General features: G+C 42.0%; 2 protein-coding genes and 1 long non-coding RNA gene across 14 annotated transcripts in view; 1 reads left to right on the top strand and 2 right to left on the bottom strand.

Moving 5' to 3' along the window:
- LOC306963696 overlaps positions 1-7,455 on the bottom strand; it is an 11,429-nt gene extending 3,974 nt beyond the window's left edge. The window contains exon 1 of the long non-coding RNA XR_013792921.1: positions 7,330-7,455. This is a non-coding gene — a long non-coding RNA (uncharacterized lncRNA). The remainder of the gene's footprint in view (positions 1-7,329) is intronic.
- Positions 6,531-10,471, top strand: phox2bb (paired like homeobox 2Bb). Of its 2 annotated transcripts, none has more exons than XM_079557308.1 (4): positions 6,531-6,550; positions 7,279-7,546; positions 8,092-8,279; positions 9,151-10,471. In XM_079557308.1, exons 2-4 carry the CDS (start codon positions 7,306-7,308, stop codon positions 9,577-9,579), a joined length of 858 nt encoding a protein of 285 aa, XP_079413434.1. In that variant the 5' UTR covers positions 6,531-6,550; positions 7,279-7,305; the 3' UTR covers positions 9,580-10,471. The 2 variants fall into 2 exon arrangements, with proteins under 2 accessions (XP_079413434.1, XP_079413433.1); XM_079557307.1 differs by lacking the exon at positions 6,531-6,550 and adding an exon at positions 7,019-7,201.
- A 2,397-nt stretch (positions 10,472-12,868) lies between these two features.
- Positions 12,869-19,310, bottom strand: part of LOC306963637 (LIM and calponin homology domains-containing protein 1-like) — a 102,235-nt gene continuing 95,793 nt past the window's right edge. For 4 of the 11 annotated variants that reach the window (XM_079557235.1, XM_079557238.1, XM_079557237.1 and 1 more), the window contains 3 exons: positions 18,775-18,883; positions 18,396-18,498; positions 12,870-13,679 (listed from right to left, as the gene is read on the bottom strand). In XM_079557235.1, coding sequence (XP_079413361.1) covers positions 13,654-13,679; positions 18,396-18,498; positions 18,775-18,883 — 238 coding nt within the window. In that variant the 3' untranslated portion in view covers positions 12,870-13,653. Of the gene's footprint in view, positions 13,680-18,395; positions 18,499-18,774; positions 18,884-19,310 lie in introns of all 11 variants that reach the window. The other 7 variants (XM_079557242.1, XM_079557233.1, XM_079557234.1 and 4 more) reach the window with 4 other exon arrangements.

Here is a 19,310-nt window from a genome sequence, read left to right as displayed (position 1 = left end):
TTTCGATTCCACTGGGCCTATACTTTAACAGTATTTGGTTTATGATACCGATACCTGAACCTTACTTTGTCCATACTTATACTTGTCATAGAACCATAAAACCAAACATCTGTGTCATTTGTTTGAGGTCACTTTGAAGTTATACTGACACCCCTGGATTAGACTATTGCACATGTTTGATGGGGTAAACCTGCTTCCCCAGAGCAAATTCACCTGGACATTGGGAGACAGACGTGCAAAGTGACCTGGCATTGAACCAAGGACCTTTGCAACATCAAATCTTCCAGACCATAACCAAACCAGACCATAAACATGGAGTTATGCATCGTTTAGTGCACGATGCTTAAAGATCAGGCAGATTGTAAATAAAGGAGCGACTTCGTTTTCTTCCTCTATATTTGGATGTCACTGTGAATTTACTTGGGTTGCCTTTATCTTATTCCACAACGCCCGAATCAATCAATTACAGAATAATATTTTTTTTTTAAACATCCTATTTTTAAAGCAGTTTATTTACCCTACAAATGATCCAGGATCCAGCCGCAAATGTAAGTTACAAAATGTTTGCAAAATGCACCGCGTCGACGGCCACTGATAAAAGTCCTGTGTCGTTTTTGTTTCCAGCAGCAATAGACGTCGAGCTGCAGCAGAGCGCGCGTTCGCCTACATATCCCAGCAGCCTTAGCGTTCCCCGGCTGCAATAAATTAATAACAAGCCAACAATGTGTCGTGGAGAGGGAGATTGAATTACTAAGTTTATTTACAGGGAAAATCTCATGAAGGCCATTGACCAACGTTAAACGGCGCGGGATGAAACGATGACAAGAGCCCCGATAAGAATTTAATTCCATCTCATTTCAGACAATTTTATGAATCAGATTCTTGAACACTGGCAAGAGATTTAATGATCACATCTTTCTGAAATCTTATTTCACGAGCGGTCGATGGCATTTCTCTGCGTTAATGTCGACTTAGAGGTTGAAGTAATTTAGTAATTGATTCGTAGCCTGGCTCGTGCTCGTGCCAAGGCCGCGTTTGAGGGTAATATGTTTCCTAATCTTATCCGCCGGAATAAGATTTTTATGTTAATCCACGGGGCTGCTCTTTGGTCACCGGGGGAAGAGCAGATAAAGGCTGCGGCCCCGCGCTGTACAATTTGTAAATGAATCCTATTATTCCCCTAATACACTAAAGAAAGCTTGTTAAACAGGCGTCGATCGTAAGGAGAAGAAGAAAAAAATGTAACGCTTTAGCTTTCTGTTAAAGTAAAGATCGACATGCGCTCGGATCATATCGGACCGGGCGCGCACACGGATGCTGTGCAGCCACACGCGCACCAGGTGAAGGCTGGATAAAGCAGAAAGCGGGGCGGCACTGCAGACACTCGTGACCTGTGTGTGTGTGTGTGTGTGTGTGTGTGTGTGTGTGTGTGTGTGTGTGCGTGTGTGTGCGTGTGTGTTTGTGGCAGACTGAGAGAAGACACCAGCTTATAATTGAATTTCCTTTTACTCCAGATGTCACTTTCCATCTGCGCGCAGGGGGAAATGCAACAGCGCCTTTTTTTTTTTTCTTTGACGCAGCGTCCGGGAACAACGACTATAGTTTTACTCGCAGAGCTTTCACCTGGATTCTTATAAATGCGTGCAGTTTGTTCTCAACATAAACTCAACATAAAATAATGTAGGGGCAATTTCTATTTTGCTTAAGCTTATACGAAAGTGAAATAGGTCTTTATAGGTGTGTGTATCATGAGCGCATAGCATGTAATTCAACAAAACAGCCGATATTTTCCATGGCACAAACGTGTGATGAGTTGGTTTAAGCAGGAGCAAAGGGGGGTATAATAGAGTGGAGCAGAATAAACAAATTCGGAATACACTGGAAATTGAACATACTGTGGAGAACAATAACACAGCACAGGCTGCTTATGGTGCGTAAAAACTCGATTGGCGCATGAATGATCAGATCGCAAACGCAGCGTCAGTATTGTAGGGTATGGGGGGGGGGGGGGGGGGGGGGGGGGGGGGGGTCCCCTGTCAGATTGAGACATCACAGTAAAACGCCACGAGAGCATCCCCTCGCCCCTCCCTCCCCCCTCCTCCCCTGCTGCACGCGGCCTTATTAATACCCGTTTTGATAAGCGTATATATATAGGATTTCCTCGGGCTAGTACGGGGGCTGCTGAGTGAGACGTCGGTGTTGAAACGTGACAGCGGGACCCTCCCCATCCATCCTCTGTCACTCCCTCCCTTTAAAAACTGCCTTTTTTCTCCTTTTTTTTTTAAAGGGGGGGATTTGGGGGGGCGAGGGGAGGTGTAGTATTTACCCAATCCATCTAATCCACCCAGAGACAATGGCATTTTTGTTCCTCCGTTTTGTGTCCGCACTGTCGAGCCGCATTCCGACAGCGCCGAGCAACGACACATCCGCGCGCTAAATGGAGGAGAGGAGTATATCGCCGCAGTGCCGCAGCCTTTCTTTTGTGCGTCCGCCCTGATTTATTTAAGTGACTGCGCGCGGCCGGAGCCTTTATTCGGCACATAATTAGGGATTAACAAGCGCTTAAGTTGAATTAGGGGGCCATTATTGGTACTGTAAATCACGCTGTAGGTGAGGCGCTCTTTACGCACGGGCCCAGGGCTTTTTTTTTTTTTTTTTTTTACGCGCGCGTTTAAAGGCTCTGGTGTCAGGACCTTGGTCGTAAATTAGGAACATGCGTGAATACATTGTTTTATTTCTGTTTGTTGCGTAACTCAATTGTATACATTGAGTGGGGGCAGTTAGGAAGTGACAAAACACAACATGGACGGAAAAATAATGTTTCATAGAAATCAAAATAATAATAAAAAAACAATGTTGTTTAGGGTCAACACTATTACGAAGTGGTGAAAGCAATGGTTTAGGCAATATGGATATCTTGCACTTTGGTTTTCTGTTCTGGAACGTGCAGGTGTGAGGAAGAACTTAAAGTGACAGGTTTTAATGCTTTTGAAAATGTGACTCATTTAGATATTTCAGTAAAGCAGTAATTTCAATGACGAAATGTGGGGCAGAAAAGTTATTTTTATTCGAATTTTTAAGCTACTGACAGGGAGTGACTAGGGCTGAAACAACTAATCGAGTAATCGAAAACGTATAGATTATTGAAAGAGTCAACAACTATTTTAGTAATCGATTAATCATGTTCTAGTACACACAGACCTCAAATAGAGCAACACTGACATAAAAATGTTGTATTTTTTATGAAAACCTACTTTGTTTTGTAAAGTTAGGGTCTGTCGTGTTTTGTTCATTGAACATTTCATAAATATCCGTCTGTGTCTCATCCAATCAGAAGCAGAATTAGCCTCCAACAAACATTTACCTTAAGTTTACTCCATCAACATGTCCTCAAGCGGTGCAACTTTAGCTCTTTGTGATAAATAACATTGAAAAACTAACATTTTCATGCGCCATTTACGGCCTAGAAGTGACACAGATAAAGCTAAAGTCCGGAGCAGTTTGACTCATTTCCCATTGACATAAACATGGTCGGCATGGCAACAGTTTAAAATAGTTTCCCTTCTCCTATGTCACTTCCTGTCAGTGTCCAATAAGGAAGTGAAACTATAAACATCATACAAATGGCCAAACTAAAAAAAAAGCTGGGTTCAATCTTCAGCAAAATCTTTAATTTAATTGTGTTAACTTTGTTTGAGCAAAAAAATGTGCCTAATGTGTAAATGTGTCATAGGCATTTTAAAAATGTCCATGATGCAAGCATTCCTAAATATCCTTGAGGTCAATATTGAAAATTGCATAATACATTTTTACATTTTACGGTTGTATCTGCATCTGAAATTTTTATTTTTATTCTGGTATTCTGAGCAAAAAAATGCATTATATCGGCCAAAACAATGGCTAAATAATGATTCTGTAGCTGCTGGATTACCATATTGTTTTACTACAACATGTGGCCATGGCTGGACTGCTGCGCTGCTTTACGCACACGGATGGCACAAACGTGGCGCAGAGAGACAGGTGTAATGAATGAGATGATGAAAGTTAAAAAAAGGCGCTCGTGTGAATGGCTGGTGCGCTTTAGAGAAGGCACTATAGAGCACCAGAATAAAGAGTGAAAGGAGCCGGTGGCTTAAAGCTTTAATTGTATTTGCCTCGGCGAAATATCAGAAAAGGCTGGTCGTTCCTTTGAGCGTTATTAGATTATTGGTCAAAGATGGTGGCTTTTCTCGCCGCCAGACGCGTGGAAGGAGGACGCTGCGCCATTTGGCTCTTTGCTTCCAATAATCGAATTAGGCATTTGCTACAACTTTTGCGTCCCAGCTCGTGTTTGTGTGTGTGTGTGTGTGTGTGTGTGTGTGTGTGTGTGAATGTGTGTGTGTGCGATTTGCGTGCGTGTGTGTGTATAGACCCAAATCCAAAAAGAAAACATTTACATAATAGGGAGCAGGTTGATCTCTGAGAAGACAATGTACACAGCAAAGAAAGGGCGAAACACACTGCGGAGCGGCAGCGATTGTGTGGGGAAATTGATGGAGGCAGCGCCTTTATTTTTAACAAATCATTTAGGAGGTGCACCTGACGGCCCCCAGTATAAATGCAGCCCGGGCGCGTTTTAAATCCGAATGTATCACGTTGGAAATGGCAACCAAATATTTGGCTCGGGCTGTGACGTGAGAACTGCAGCTACAGCCGTGAGAAAAAAAAAAGAAAAAAGAAAAAGCTCACCATAAAAGAACGCATTTTTCATTTGATGTTTGAACATATCCAACCATTCATTTAATATTATTTTTTATGTGTAATTCATTGTAAAAGTGAGCCATGTCTTATTATACTAAAGTAGTGAGTGGGGTTTATTATGTTACGTTAATTTCACGTAATATTAGACTAATATTAGACTATATTAATAGTTTGGTTGTTTCCAATAAAATGTTGCAGAATGTGGAGCATAGCAGATTCCTTACGGGGGATGGGGGTGGTTCCATGTTGATCTATAGTTTATATTTATTTTTTATGTTAACACACTGTACTGTAAACATTTCTTGTTGAGTAAAGTCATATACATAAGTTCTAAATATTTTTTTTTTATCTTTGTTCAAATATAGTTTCAAATATAATGTGACAAATTAAATAAAAACACATGATAATAATAATAATAATAAAGGCATTTTATTGCTTGGTTGGCCTATAATTGTTATAAAATGCCATTAGATCCATCACTCTATTGGGACAACAAACAGGGCACAAATAGTTCTGAGCTCCCCTGAAAAAAGAAAAGAAAAATGTCGCGCCATTTTTCCTATTACGCCTTTCCGTGTCGTCCCTAATTGAGGCAGCTCGGAGTGTAGTGCGCGACTTGAACTATAAAAGGCGCGTGTGGTGGAGTGGAAGTGTGCGAGTGCTGCGTAAAAGCCGCCGCCGCGGCGCGCTTCACCTGATTACACCCCTAAACCGAATTAAAGCACTGAGCCAATGCAGAGCCTGAAAGGTCCGACCAGTGCCTCGCCACTTCGTTACTTTCATTACCGGGATGTTATTTGGCAAATAAACGGAATAATGAACGTAATAAAGAAGATTACGCACTCATTTGAATCATAAAAAACACACACACACACGCGCGCACACGCGGGCAGGCGCGAGGAAGTTTAGAGAGAGGAGCGTGGTGGCTGAGGGTTGGCTGGGTCTGGAGATTCCTTCATTGTACATGGAAAAAATGCTTTTGGGCGACATGGGGTTTGCAGTGTTTGGTGCCACATAAACCTGTCGAGGTGCAATTGTCAATACAAATAAGAGAATAAAATGTCTCCATGATTTTTACGCACAAGAATGAGCGCGTGTACATACTTAAATGGAGATGATGTCACAGCCTGGCAACACAAGACAAATGAGTGTCAGTTATGAAATATGCTATTATTTGTTTTCGCGTTTTTTCCCCAATTCAGAATGAAAATGATGCACATATTATATTTAGGATGAATAGTGTGCGTAAAGATCGCTTTCCAAAGGGCCGAAACATTCATTTTAATTGCGCATTAGTTCGAGGCTATAGCCGCGTAAAAAAAAGAAAGAAAACACACACACACACACACACAATTGTTGCGTCGCGCGCGTAATTGTCTTCGTGCTGTATCTAATAAGCAGCGATCATTCCTTCAAACCTCGTTTCTGCAGAGACTACATTACATTAGAATAGACGCGCGCAACAAAAGTCTGACCAGTTGCACCGCGCGTGGACAGGTGCCCAGATGTTATTGCCCAAATTGAGTTTTTTTTTTCCCCTCTCTTTTTTTCTCCCTCCTCATCCTCGACCCTGTATTTTGGCCGCCATACTGGATACAGCTTCGCTTCGCGGAGACTACGAGCAATAAGAGCATTGACAAGTCTGTGTTTTGATTCCGGGCCGAGTATACGCATGGAGCCAAGAAGCAGCGGTGGTATAGTGGCTGGATGCAGCTGGAGCATTTAAAAAAAAAAAAAAAAAAAAAAAACGGGCCGAGAGAGCGCGCACGCACGGCTGCGATTGGGAATACTCTGTGAAACCCTGCCCAAGGTATACGCTCGCTTAAAAGGCTTAAAAGCTTGGAGCAAATTGGATCAGGGAGAATCGTCACCCAACTTTCATTATTTCCAAGTGGTGTGATTGAATTAAAGGGCAAGATGGTGGTTGGAGAGGAGCGGGGCGCGCGGGTGGGTGGGTGGGTGTGGGGGGGGGGGGGGGGGGGAGACGTGGCGGGGGGGTTTAGAAGAAGCAAGGGGAAGGGGGGGCTGCGTAATGGCGTGGTATTAAATTCTAATTAGAGATGCAGGGGGATCAATGATAGGGAGGTTGGACAGCCCGGGCCCCCAGTTGCCAGCCCAATAGACTGATGAGTTATTGTCATGTAAAAAAGCGCTAGCAATAAGACCAAACGCTTTGCTATTGTCCAAGCGGAAAGAGCCAAGTTTATTATGAGGACTATATGCTCTAGAGACCTCGGGCTAGGCGGCTCTTAGGGGGCTTTTCATAAAACAGGGCTAGGTTCCTATAAAGCAGGCCAGTTTTGGAGCAGGCGCCGAGCAGTGCACATCTCCACCACGGTCCAGCCTCCTTTTGCAAAGTCCACACTCAAAAGCGCCAAAGCTCTGCAGTTCAGACGCAGGCACAGGCTCGACTCGCGTCTCCTCCTTGCAGCTCCTCGCGTATTTTCCTCCAAACCCCGGGGTGCGCTTCCTTCCTTCCATTTTTTTTTTTTTTTTTTTACCCGCCCTGTTCTTCTTATATATATTTTTGTCGTGCAGTTTTCGGTCTCCACTTGGGCTTCTCCAATGTATAAGATGGAGTATTCTTACCTGAACTCCTCTGCCTACGAGTCATGTATGGCCGGGATGGACACGTCGAGCCTCGCGTCAGCCTACGCGGACTTCAGCTCGTGCAGCCAGGCCAGCGGCTTCCAGTACAACCCCATCAGAACCACGTTCGGGGCCACGTCCGGCTGCCCGTCGCTCACGCCGGGCTCGTGCAGCCTGGGGACTCTGCGGGACCACCAGAGCAGCCCGTACGCCGCAGGTAAGCGTCTCCGCGCGGCGGTGTTATAGCGCGCCCTGATTGCATTTGAAAATGGAAATGTGTTTAGTATTTACCAAACGAAATTTGCTTACACAAATGAAAGAATTTATCACGTTAGAAGCGATTGCAGGCAAGAGGTAATTCGGTTACAGGGTTATAGTATCCCAGTCACACCCAAAACCGCCAACAGAATTATCTTAAGCTGCCAAAATGATAGGCGTAATTTATTTACTTTGCGATGAGACATAAAGCTCGGCGAATAATTAGATAACCAAAGACTAAAGCTCATTATTGAATTGGAGTTACAGTAGCAACACGCGACAGCAGCACATTATGACAGGTTTGCGAAGTTGAGCCCCAATCTGAGCAACAATTAGTTTAACTCGGGACAATTAAACGCATCACACGGGTCAACGCGCTTATCAGCTCCGCAGCCAATCAGTGCATAATATAACCCGAGCCTGGTTCCTTTTTCCCCCCGAAACGGATTCACTTCGGGCTCGGTGTCCCACTAAAGCCTCCCTTTTTTTTCCTCCCTGCCGCAGTGCCCTACAAGCTCTTCACGGACCACGGGGGCCTGAACGAGAAGAGGAAGCAGCGGCGCATCCGCACCACGTTCACCAGCGCGCAGCTCAAGGAACTGGAGCGCGTGTTCGCCGAGACGCACTACCCGGACATCTACACGCGCGAGGAGCTGGCTTTGAAGATCGACCTGACGGAGGCACGAGTCCAGGTACGGCCCACCGACTTCAGGGGAGCGGAGACGCACGCGCTCCAGCGGCCCAACGGGATGTGAACGCGGCTTGGCTTTTTGACACTTAACAGTGGAACTCTGAAAATAACTGTTTTAATTATTTATAGGTTTACAGAACAATAGTTTTATTTTCATTCTTCTTTATTCACTCTATTTATGCACTCACTTTAATAGTTTTTTTTAACTAAATGTTTTCAATATGGCAGAGTGTAAATTAACACACCGCTATAACTAACACGTTGTGATTTTACGCATGATGCTTTTCCATTTCCTGCTATTGCTGACATGCAATACCACAATGAGAGTTACTGAAATATATAGTCTCAATATTCAACTTTTGTTTTGTTCAGTGGCTTCAGTTTTTACAAATCTGACCATTATTACCATTATACTTTATGTGCGTAAAAGTGCAACTTTTGAACGGGTTGTTGTGCTTTTGAACACAATATTGTTATGAAGGAAGCCTCAGAAGGGGCTTATCCAATGCTCATTTTAACATCTTTTGTTTTACTTTTTTCTCCAATTATTTAAACGGAACAAAGAGCGATCGAGATTTTTAAAGCAAAAGCGCATAAGTGCGACAATGCCTACACTTTATTCATTTTTCCATTTTCAGAATCAGAATCGTTTTTATTGCCGTGGGTTTGAGAACAGGTTCACAAACTACGATTTTTTCTCGGTGCTGATGCGCAACATAAAACATAAAACATATAACACATAGAATCTAGATAAAAATACAAAAACAAACGAGTTACATGATATTTTGTCTTTAATATCATAACTATTTTCTTAACTAGCTATTTATTTCTAGCTATGTGCATTCCGAGCGCTGACATGTATTTTCTTCCAGGTGTGGTTCCAAAACAGACGCGCCAAATTTCGTAAACAAGAGCGCGCTGCTGCTGCCGCAGCGGCTGCCGCCAAGTCCAACTCCGGCAAGAAATCTGACTCCAGAGACGAGGACAGCAAGGACAACAAATCCACAGACCCGGACAGCACGGGGGGCCCTGGGCCTAACCCCGTCCCTACGTCCAACTGTGGAGGCCCCAGTCCCACCGGGGGCCTGATCAACACATCTGGCAACGGACAAATTGACCCGGTCAAGACGGTGTCCAGCGGCGGCATGGGCGTCTCGCCTCCGAGCCAGGGCTGGGCCAGCGCCCCCGGGACCATCACTTCTATCCCGGACTCTTTGGGCGGGCCTTTCGCCAGTGTGCTATCCTCTTTGCAAAGACAGAATGGAGCCAAAGCCACACTAGTAAAGACCAGCATGTTCTGAAGTAGCGACTGGACAATAACTCTACAATATGATACTGTGTTCGTTCATTTGTCCGCCTGTCAGCTGACTCTGTACAAACACCAGTCCATACGTGACGGGATAAGGACTACTGGGGTGTGCCATGTCTCTGGAACAGTGACTGACAGGCTGCTCCTGTCCGGGACAGAGGACGCTAACGCCGCTGTGGACGCTGTTTGTCTCCAGGGTTTAGTTTCTTTCAATTATCTATAGACTTTCTGTAATCGAGTGATCTCAGACACGGAGCGCGCGCATTTGGACGGTAGAAATTTGTTCCAACTCATTTAAAGAAAGGCGAAGTCTTTGCTGTGAATAATTATCACTCGATTGTTCTGCATAATCCTTATGCAAGGTCATTTTGTAGTCCGTGATGGAAAACTGTATATTCATTATTATGGCCCCAAATGCGCGCGCGGTCTCTGATGACACGGTCTAACGGAGTCTGTAGAAGGACAATGATTTTCTCGATAAAAGGCACAACCTCCCGATGTTCCTGACAGGATTCTCTCTGTTTTGTGTGTCTTTCTACGGACGTGTTTTGTGGCTCAGATTGTATAGTGTTAATACGTATTCTTGTCTCTCTAGTTGAACCATATAGGCCATACCCTGTAGACCCACGCTGGAGCCGTCTTTGGATGTTCTACTTCGCGATTCCCTCCGATGAAGATTTTATTTTGTCTAAAAGAAGGGAATGGATGCAAACATGTTGTATTTATTTGAGCTATAATTTGCATGTCGTCTCTTTGTCTGATTTACACCTCCTCATTTTGTGAACATTACGTACCATGTTTTGTCCGGGATTTGAAAGTTATTTATATGTAGCTAATGAATGCTTATATTTAAGAAGGAAATATTTCTACATGTGCACATAGTTTTCCAGGTGTACCATTCGAATGGTTGTTGATGATAAAAAATGAATAGTACAAATCGATTTTGTCACGTTTTTATTGTGGTAAATCGCCTTTCCTTTGCAAAGTTAGAAGAAATTATATTTAGAGTTGAGAAACAAAGAAGCACTTAGCATAGTTGAATGCGTCAAGGTCAAGGATTTCAGCACCAGGGACAGCGCCCGTGCGTCAGCGCAGGTTTTACTTTTTCTTTTGTTTAGCGAATTGCACTACGTTTCGTTGAACATTGTTTTAAGTCATCGCACAGTTACCAGTCATTCTTTGGCCAGATTGACTTTTTTTAATTTCAGTTTCTTCTCTACACGCATCAGCCAATCAGAAAGATTGTTAAAACAAGGAAACAGCTTTTGCCTGAATATAACATTATTTAGACACAAGGCTGACAAAATGTGCTTAAATGTTGTAGGTCAGTTGATTAAGTTGTAAATGATGGACTTTTATTTGAAATGTGTTTCCTGGTCAATCCTAGTTTGACCAAACTAGTTTCTTTTAGGGGCAGCCGGTGACACAGTGCAGTGCATTCAGGACCTTGGTCAGTACCTATCTGGAGTTTTGTAGTTTTTTTTTGGCGTTTAAAAGGTGCATATGCAAGTTTTTATGTAAAAAAAAGAAAGTTGATACTAATACTGAAGCTTGGGTGATTAGCATAGCGCCTTTACATACCACCCTCACAGGACGCTCCAGGATCAACAGTTGTTTTAGTTTTCACTGCTGATTGAGACGTTTCCATGGTTACATTCCATTCCGGAAACCCACCGGAACTCATAAAAAACCTGAAATAAAATTGATCCAGAAGCGTCATAGGAGCCACCGGGATGGAAAGTAAAGGCGCTAAGCCACACCCACACACCCGCTGGGTCACTAAAAGGTCAAATACGCACATTCACTTTTTTACATAAATAGTTGCATTGTGCACCTTTAATAATAAACCAACGTTTTTGTAAGTTAGCACTTTCAGTTAATTTAGTTACTCTTCTCTGAAAATGTAATACACACCATTGAAGTTTCACATTAGTTCCCTTTTTACACGCAAAATTGTATGTTAATTCCCACTTCATTTCAGAATAACGGCTTGGATGTGAACTGCACTTTACAAGGTTGACAAGCTTCTCAGGGCACTAAAGTTGTCTACCTGAAAACTGCTACGGTGAGTGGATTATCTTCAAGAGGCAAACGAGACAAATACAAACACCCAAAATGTTCAATATAATATTTTATTTATAAACAGTACAGTACATTATGCTATAAATGCTTTTAAACATCTGACCTATAGATGTTCGGGATAGTGTTTATAATATGGATACAATAAATACAGAAGGAGACGTTCTTCCTATAGAGACCAGCCCAAGTTTATTCATCTGCCATAAAAAGAAAAACTCATAATACAACGTTTGTAAAGAAGCTTTAGTGTTGTGGACGAGAGCGGCCGCTGTTCGCTTCCATACGGCAAATCATTTGGTTTGCGACATGCATTTTTTTTTTACATCCACAATTCGCAAAAGAAAAAGAAAAAAAAGGCAAAGCAAGTGAGCTGAATGTCAAGTTGACCTAGCGTGTCCTCAGCTTAACCCAGTATTGCATCGCTGGTTCCTGTTCATATGCGTTTGAGCGGTTTTTAAAAACTGAACCTATAAGCAATGCTAGCAAGTTGACCTTTACATAGTAGCATAGCGTAATATCTAAAACATTCAGAATTCCAAAAGGTTTTTCGGCTTTCCATACCACCGCAAATCACTGAGGAGGACTATCAAAATTGGGAAATGAACAATACGAGCATAAATGGAGGGAGTGCGAGTTTTTTCAGAAAACGTTTTGGCCACATTTCTCCCTCGAAAGCAGGAAAAAAACAGGAAGAAAAAAAATGTCTCGCAACACCACAGAGCTGGTGTTTTTACGCCTGCATCGCCTTGCTTTCCTAAGGCACGTTAACTCTCGGGAGTCGTCTTATTGCCCTAAATACCCAACTATACATCCACAGCGGTTTACGTAATAAAATTCAAACTTTAGGGATTATAAAACCAAGGTACGATTTTGTAACCACTACACACTGTTAGGCGTTTGTAAATGCTTCATTCATCAATCATAAACATGCACAAAGCATTCCTGATCATTTGTAAATCACAGTAACAGTGAAGACATATATCCAGACCCTGTATAAGAAAAGTAACTTAGACCCGTCTCTATGCTTAACCATTCCCTACTTAAAGCCACACGGCGGAACATGTCACAGTGGTCTATCAAAACAATTTGGAGGAGGATGGATTTTAACGTCATGTACCTGTAGCTAAATCCAAACAGCAAGATCTCCATGGAGATCCTCGTGCTGATGTCCTCGTGCTAGTGTTCAATTGTTGGGAGAAATGTTACACAGCATGGCTTTAAACACACACAAGGACGGCATGTTACTGCTGCAACATACACGGCATCATGTTAGGTGTTTAAATACAATTAAACGATGGGGAAAAGCTTTGTAAATGTTTTATAATGATTATATCATTATTTACCAATGCTTTACAAATGCTTTAATAGTGTGTAGTTAGTACAAAGCACTACCAAAACAAACATCTTCTTTGTTTCCACGGCTCTAAGTAATAGTTTTTATAGTGGCTATTATTGCACTTTATTACATCAACATATCGATTTTGTAAGGGACAGAGTCATTTTTTTCGTCCTGTTGAAGGATAAGCTATTCCGATTGAAGCTGCCTGTTCATCCAAATTAAAAAGGCTAAAAATGTTCGGCATGGTTTAAAAAAAACAAAAAACAAAACAAAAGAGACTTTGTCATTTACTGCACTCCTGTCACACGGAACTGAATGGGAAATATCGACAAAGTCTCCGACCGGGAAAACACGATAAGCCTCGACTGTTTATTTTTGCATGTTATTGTTTGGAAAATCCAACATGGCGGCCAACACAGCCCCAGCCTTTCCCGGCGGCCAATCAAATCCATCCCCGATCGATTCCTGTGACCAAATCAGATGACATATACATACAGGATATTATTTTGACTGTCTCCAGACTCTTGCGCAGCGATGAATTCCGATTGGTTGCCGAGCTGGTGGAGGATGCAGAGATCCGACGTGGTTTGCAGATAATTACGTTAAGATGGATGAGCGCTCGTCCGCGCGCCGTACGACTGTGGAGCGTCACAACATGGTGGGCTGGCCGGCGGCTGCGGGACAACAGGAAGAGGAAGACACAAGCGTTTATTTATTTAGGACAGTATTTTACGAGTAAAGGCTACAGTTTGGACTATCAATATTAGAGGATTATTTTGGTTTTCTGTTGGGTTTCAGATGACGTCACAAGACTCTAAGGGCTAAGCCTACACAATATGAGAAAAAATGTACAATATTTCATAACAGTGGATATTGTGATATTTTACAATTTCCACATAGCATGACCCATTAAATGTCTTCAAAAATAGTGAGCAATCCCCCCCTTCAAATTGTGTCAAACAATAACACAATAAAGAACCAAAACAACAACAAACTGAACAAAATTAGAAAAGTAATGACAAAAAACAGAACTTTTGCACATTTTTAAAGCTGTCATTTGTCGTAATTTTTGGCTGCATTGACATGTGTAAAGTCATTTTTGTGAAATATTGTGGCTTCTTAATTGCCTGGCTAACGCCATGCTGTTGTGTGCGCTCGAATCATTTCGAACTGCACAGCAGCCTGGGGACCATGGCGGAATTTTCGCATGGATTTGGGAACCAATCACAGAACAAGGAGGGACGGCAAGACGATGCCGCGCTATTCGATATACGGAAGCTTGTAGTTTATTTACGGATAAAAAAGAAATAGTTTATTTACGGATCCAACATGACAGCAGCAGACGCGATGGTATTTTTCGATCAAGCTTTAGACCTTGTTCTAAATAATTTATCTCAAAAGTTTACAGCAGTCATACGTCATCTCATACGATCTCACGATTGGCTGTGGCTACGTGCAGACGCATGATAGCGCCCAATAAACGGCTATGGACGATCGTAAACCACACCTCTCCTGCGAGAAAATGAATTGGTGGTCCCCAGACTAAATATCACTTGTGATTTTAGTCTGGTGTTAGCCAGGCTAACTTCTTAAGGTATGTACAGTATATTGTGTTCCATAATGTTAGCTAATATATTGTGCAGCTAAATTACGCGCCTATTATGGTTAATATATATGTGAGTGGGTAAAATCTGTATTGTTTATAAGCTGTTTGTTTGTTGTACTATCAAATTAAAGCACCTATAGGTACAGACGGCAACACATCATACTGGGGGGCGTGTCCCAACGAGAGGGACTGAGTCTGTGAGGGAAATGTTAGGAAAATTATTTTTCTACTCTTTTTAGACATTTTGCATATTGAACTTATGAAGTTAAGTCAAAATCAGGTCCAAATGAATGTTTTGACTTGGAAAATTGTCCAGTAGAAGTGGAAAAACAGCACTTGAAGCTAGTTTTAGCGTGTAGCATTAAAGCTAATGTTAGAATTATGGTTAGCATTCCTTGTTATATGTACACATTTGGGCCGTTGAAGCACTTTGTTCCACTGTATGTGTATTATGTTATATATTATATTACATATATATTTGGTAGAAAATACATCCATAATTCAGCATTAGTCTTTGTATCTGTAAGCCACTACTACACAGTGTTGGGCAAGTTACTTAAAAATTGTAATATATTCTATATAAGTGATTACAGCTGTTTGTATTACATATTACTGTTTCAAAAATGTAGCTGAGTTACACTACTTTGAGTTGCGTTTGAGTTACTTTTAGCTAAATATAAACTGAATATAGTAATAATCCCACTGAGCAAAAGTGCAGTCAGAGATTTCCTTCTCTTTCCCCATTCTCTTGTGTTTTGTTTTGAGGACATTAACTACACACACCTGCAGATTTTATACACCTGTGCATTTAGTTTGGGGGGAGTTTGGCATTTTTCATTCATGCATTTAAATGCACTTGTAACTCGAGTTACTTGAAATGTGAGGACTAATATATTGGTAAATGGTAAACGGTCTCAACTTATATAGCGCTTTTCCACCTACATTAGGCACTCAAAGCGCTTTACAGCAAGGATCCACTCACCCATTCATACTCTCATTCATACACCAATGTACGCAGACACTGGGGGCAATGTGGGTGAAGTGTCTTGCCCAAGGACACAACGACAATGTGCACTTTCAGGAGGTGGGATTCGAACCCCCGACCTTCCGATCATGAGACGACCCTCTCTACCATCTGTGCCACTATTCCCGTATTTTGTGCAAGTAATACTGAAAAAAGTAATATATTTGTATAACTCCTTACTTTTGTGATACATTACCCCCAACACTGCTACAATAAATGATAACATTTTTTGGGACATATCATAATATCATGTAATCAGAAAACAGGCTCTTGCTCCCCTTCTGGAGTATGACATCATTATACTCACAATCTGAAAGCCATCAATAGATCAGGCAAATATTGTGCTTCTCCAGCATAGTACTTTCATTACAGCGACTGTGTTTTCTTTCCCCAAAATGGCTTCGCTGTCAGGGGTTTAAACAGGCTAATATTTACAGTTATCCAATTCATATTTTACTTTGAAAGGGAAACGTGTTTGTACCGAGAAACTGGCAAACATTTGAAAACATCCCTGACAACACATCAACCTAAACACAAATAAAGTGCCGCTGACTCAGTATCAAATCAACAATCGCACCAATTCAAAGTAGCTCGAAGCAGCAAGAAACACACGCAATCGGAAAAGTAAAGTATCGAAAAAGGAACAGAATAAAACTAAAAACAGCGATCGTGACAAACAAAGTCGCTCTAAAGTGGTAACGACTGCGGCGGCTGCACTCTGCACTTTCTTCAAACACGTACAGCTACTTTTACTGCATCTCCACTCATAAAGGTCGACTTTCTTTTCCTCCTCTGCAGCAGACACTTGTTTATTAAGGCAGCGCGAGCTCGAGTCCTATATTAAAATCACCAGCTTAGGAGCAGGGCTGCAATAAAGACGGTAACTTCAAAAACGCACCCTAAATCTTTATTACAAAACACTGTCACGGCGGCTTTCTCAACTATAAATCTAACAGACTTTTGTTTTTCAGCAGCGCGTGCCACTGTTAAAAGTGCTCTTATTATCCCAGATATGATAAATGACCCGCATTAGCAGACAATAAGGGATGAAACCGCTCAATACTTTGTCATATTTAAGTCTGGTTTTATGAAAAGTTGTTGTGTTCACATTTTTGGGATTTGGAAATAGCTCTCGGGTTGTATTCTCGGGGCATGCATAAGTAGTTGTTTGGGAGTACCTGCGTGTCGCAAAAGCAATATCTACATACATTAAAATTCAGAATTATAACTTTGAATTGAGCAGGCCACACAGAGGTTCAAGGACCATTGATGGGGAGTAGTTGTGACTGGGTGTAAATGAGCGTGTCTCATGTAAATTATGCCACCGTTCAAATGGTTTTGATTTAAAAAGGCCTAGATTATTCATTTTTTATGATTATTATTATTCTTTATTTCAGGCAAAATAACATCCAAATGAATAATATAATTGTACTTGACCATGGGCCGTGGCGTATCTCGGAAGTTGTGCTAGGCTTCATAGTATTTTGCATCAACTTACAGCGCCTTTTTGAGCATAAAGTCGAATGATTTGTTTTAGTGTTATTATAATCTGGCAAAGAAGATTAAAAAACATACAGAAAGCCTGATATTTCCAAAAAATACATCTACAAATTATGTAAAACACACTGTAGAGTGCCAGCAATCCAGAGCATTTTTCATGATATTTGTAGCACCACAACGTATTCTATGTTATGGCTATGGACACATGCCAAGGCTTGTTTGAAAAGGATATTGCGTGTTTTATGAAAAACTCTCTTTCTGATTAACTCCTCTCTCCTCCTCTCTCTTCTCTGGACACTAACGTTATGGGAGGAGGCAAATGCCTAAATATCTCTGTTTCAAGTCAATTTTCAAAAACAACATTGTTGACACGTTTTGAAACACTGCATGTTGCCGCAGATCAATCATTGTTTCGATCTTTTCATGGGAAGCTGCTCTGCTTTGTCAAACACGCTCCAGAGAGCGAGAGAAAAGTGTCGGCTCTACAGCTTCGCTGCGCAACACCTCCTCGGACTAATATAGTACATGAAATGTTCAGATCGTGACTTTTCACAAGTTTTTGATCGTCATTTTTTTCACATCTAGTCATCACAGAGCTCCCAAAATCACACATAAGGTGAAAAACGAGTTTTTCCATTTATGGCACTCAATGTGTTAAGATAAGACAAGTTTTGATGTTGATGGACATGAAGCTTTTTGTCACTTCAATGTTGTTTTGTGCACAAACCTGCTGTGAAGCACTTTGAATTGCCTTGTGTATGAATTGTGCTCTAAAAATAAACTTGCCTTGCCTTGCCTAATGACTCACGGTGGGAAGAGTAACCAGAGTATTGTTACTTTAAAACAATATCACTCAAGTAGAGGCAAAAAAATACAGTGTGCTAAAAGTAATCCAAGACATTTACTTCAGAACGTAATGTCGTACCCGCCTCGGCGCACAGCTCTGGACAATCATCGAACGACCATTGAAGGATATGGATTGAACGCAGAGGACAACAAAGTGTAACCTACTGTTACTTAGACACGGCCATGCTCTTGATATTGACTACCATATTCAAACAATAAACTACACATTCAGTCCGATATGAATTCAAATCAAGATAAAGCAGATGCTGCTTTTAAGCAGTGTGTAGGTGGGGATAGTCGTCCTGGATTAGGCCGGTGATAGTCGTACACATTAGAGGCACTTAGACACAGGAGACAGACATGATCGAGACAGGATACAGACAGGGCAGCAGCAGATGGAGGGGAGATACTGACAGCGCGAGCGGATGTAGCACTGATGGCAGTTCAACAGGCCGTTGCGGATCCGCACGTCTGTCCCGGTGGTGGTGTCCCCCAGTTGGCCCTTGCACACCCCGCACTGAGGAGCAATACAAAAAAGAGACATTAGATTCCATAGTGCAATGACATGGATATTTGAAATGACAAAACAATAGCCATTTGGAAATCTGCATCTGGTAAATGAAAGATTAATTAACCTTTCTGTAGAAAGAGCTAGAAACGAGTTACGCCACTGCCAATGTTATTACTGTCAGTGTATTCATTTTGCCCCTGTTTCCGAATGGAAGTCACCGGGTACAGGAGCGTTGATAGCACACACCAAAAGGAAGTCTTTGGACAAATGCTGTGTACATACCTGAAAGCAGTGAATATGGAAGTAGAGGCTGAGCGTCTCGATGATCATGGCCGCTCCCTTCCCCAGAGGCTGTCCGCAGCTCGAGCACAGCTTCTTCCCACTCACAGACCTGCAGGAGCGCGAGAAAACAACGCGTGTGAATTTCAACAGGCGACTTAAACTGTTCATGCTAATAACCCCAACGGCATTGCTAAACGGAAGCCTGAATACAGAGCATTTTCACCAATCCATGAATTTCAAATGGTCATGAAATCTGGACAGTTTGCAATAAACAATAGGCTCTGTGTAGGGAAGGTTTTTAGCTAACTTCCTGTTGACCAGTGCAGGGTTAGGGTTAGGGTTAGGGTTAGGGTTAGGGTCATGTAAATTAAGATCAAACTAAGATTTAAAAACAGGAGGAAATTCAAATAAATGCCAAGCCTAGTGTGTTTCAAAAAAAAAAAATTCACATGGTGTTGCTGTTTTAACATTTTTTAGCGTAACATTAGCATTAGCCTTTAGCTTAAAGGCTAAAACACTCACAGCTATGAACATAA

Source organism: Gobius niger, assembly GCF_951799975.1.
Source record: "Gobius niger genome assembly, chromosome: 5".
NCBI classification, from domain to species: Eukaryota; Metazoa; Chordata; class Actinopteri; order Gobiiformes; family Gobiidae; genus Gobius; species Gobius niger.
This window is presented reverse-complemented; position numbering and strand designations above follow the sequence as displayed.

Coding starts and splice junctions, on each gene's coding strand:
- phox2bb (XM_079557308.1), top strand. CDS start 7,306: ATGTATAAGATGGAGTATTCTTACCTGAACTCCTCTGCCTACGAGTCA. Junction 7,547..8,091: donor GAGCAGCCCGTACGCCGCAG/GTAAGCGTCTCC, acceptor TCCCTGCCGCAG/TGCCCTACAAGCTCTTCACG. Junction 8,280..9,150: donor TGACGGAGGCACGAGTCCAG/GTACGGCCCACC, acceptor ATTTTCTTCCAG/GTGTGGTTCCAAAACAGACG.